Here is a 1801-nt window from a genome sequence, read left to right on the forward strand (position 1 = left end):
ATAGTAATGCTTAATTATTTTCCATGCTGCATTATTAATCAATCTATACTACAGTGGATATTTAATGGAAGAGATTTATGTTACAATTACAGGCAGATTTACTGAGGAATTATACCTGGTAAAAATAATTTAATGACAAAACATGCATAGGAATGAGAGGCATATGCTTAATATACCCATTGACATGAAATGTATGAGTTTTTGATGACAACGCATCTACGTAAAATTTACCAGGATGGTTGAAACCAAGAATGATTTTTGCACAAGGAATTAGGACACATATTGAGAATTTGTTTCCAGAATGCCATTTTGAGTTCCTTATTCCTCATGCTATAAACTAGTGGGTTTAACAGTGGTGGTACCACACAGTAAAATACAGATATAAATGGATATAAGGCTGAAGAAGTGGTAGATGTTGGGCTGAAATAGGCAAGCATACCACCTACCATAAACAAACACATGACTGTCAGATGGGGTAAGCAAGTAGAGAAGGCCTTTTGTTTTCCTTGAGAGGATGGGATTCTAAAAACTGCTCTGAAGATCTGCACATAAGAAAAAGCAATGAGAGCAAATTGAATGAATCCTAAACAAGAACCAAAGATGAGAGTCCAGAATTCGATGAAGTATGAACCAGAGCAGGAGATTTGGAGTAATTGAGGAATGTCACAGAAGAATTGATCGATAATTCTGGAACAGAACTCCGCTGTAAATAAATTTCCAGTATAGAGTGTAGAGTAGAAAAGGCCAACCATCCATGCATTGGTTGCCATTTGGACACAGACTTTTTTGTTCATTGCCATCTCATAATGTAGTGGATTGCAGATGGCTACATAACGATCATATGACATGACACCAAGGAGGAAAAGATGAGACATTACAAAGAAAACAAAGAAGAAAACTTGACAGAGACACCCAGAGTAAGAAATAGTTTCAGTGTTCATCAAAGAGTTCAATAGAGATTTAGGAATTGTGACAGAAATGGAGCCAAGATCTTGGAAGGATAGGTTGGCTAGAAAAAAATACATGGGTGAGTGAAGTTGATGGCTGTAAAGAATGACGGTAATAATAATGAGATTCTCAGTGAGTGCCACCAAATAAATTACTAGAAAAGTGATGATATGAACTATTCTTATCTCATCAGTGTCAGGGAATCCACGCAGAAGGAATTCACCAACTCTTGATTGATTTTCCATAGTGCTGTTTTTGCTTTGCATTCTGTGAAAAGAACTCAGACTCTTTTTTAATGCACCAGGATTTAAGATGGAATGAATCATATGAATACCATTTTCTCAGACCTGGTAGCACTAGAGAGATGAGAGCAAGTTTCATCTATGGAATGTCTGTACCTATCCCCAAGGAGTTCATTTCTCAGTTGATCAGTACTGATAGAAATCATGTGTTTGAAAACAGAGTTCAAACTATATTAGCTTTACTCTAAAGAACAGTTATTATTCAAATTGTATTAATTGGGTACAAGAGATTTTGCTTTGTTTAGCCCACTTTAAATGTGTTTTACTGAAACACATTTTATCTATGCAATTTTTGTGATAAATAGGTGAATGAGAAGGAACTTGTAGTTTTGTTTAAGTTGACATTAACACAAATAGCAGGGTCTATAATGACTTTCAGAGTGCCATCATTATAGCAATGGTTGTTTCTATCACTTTATATTGGTTCAAAGATAAAATGGTTGTGAAAACTAGATTTGGGGGGGAAAGGGCAGGGAGAGAGGGTGTTGCAGTAGGGATAGGGAAGTAACCTCAACAAAGAAATTACCTATTTTTAAACCAAGGATTTCAAA

General features: G+C 35.6%; 1 protein-coding gene across 1 annotated transcript; it reads right to left on the minus strand.

Annotated features, from left to right (window-relative positions):
• Positions 1–227: 227 nt before the first annotated feature.
• Positions 228–1214, minus strand: LOC309381758 (olfactory receptor 14A16-like; the record flags this gene model as incomplete). The annotated part of the gene is made up of 1 exon (XM_081933043.1): positions 228–1214. The coding sequence occupies one exon, from the start codon at positions 1212–1214 to the stop codon at positions 228–230; it is 987 nt and encodes a 328-aa protein (XP_081789169.1).
• Between the last annotated feature and the right edge of the window lie 587 nt (positions 1215–1801).

Source organism: Natrix helvetica (assembly GCF_964273705.1).
Source record: "Natrix helvetica genome assembly, chromosome: Z".
NCBI lineage: Eukaryota > Metazoa > Chordata > Lepidosauria > Squamata > Natricidae > Natrix > Natrix helvetica.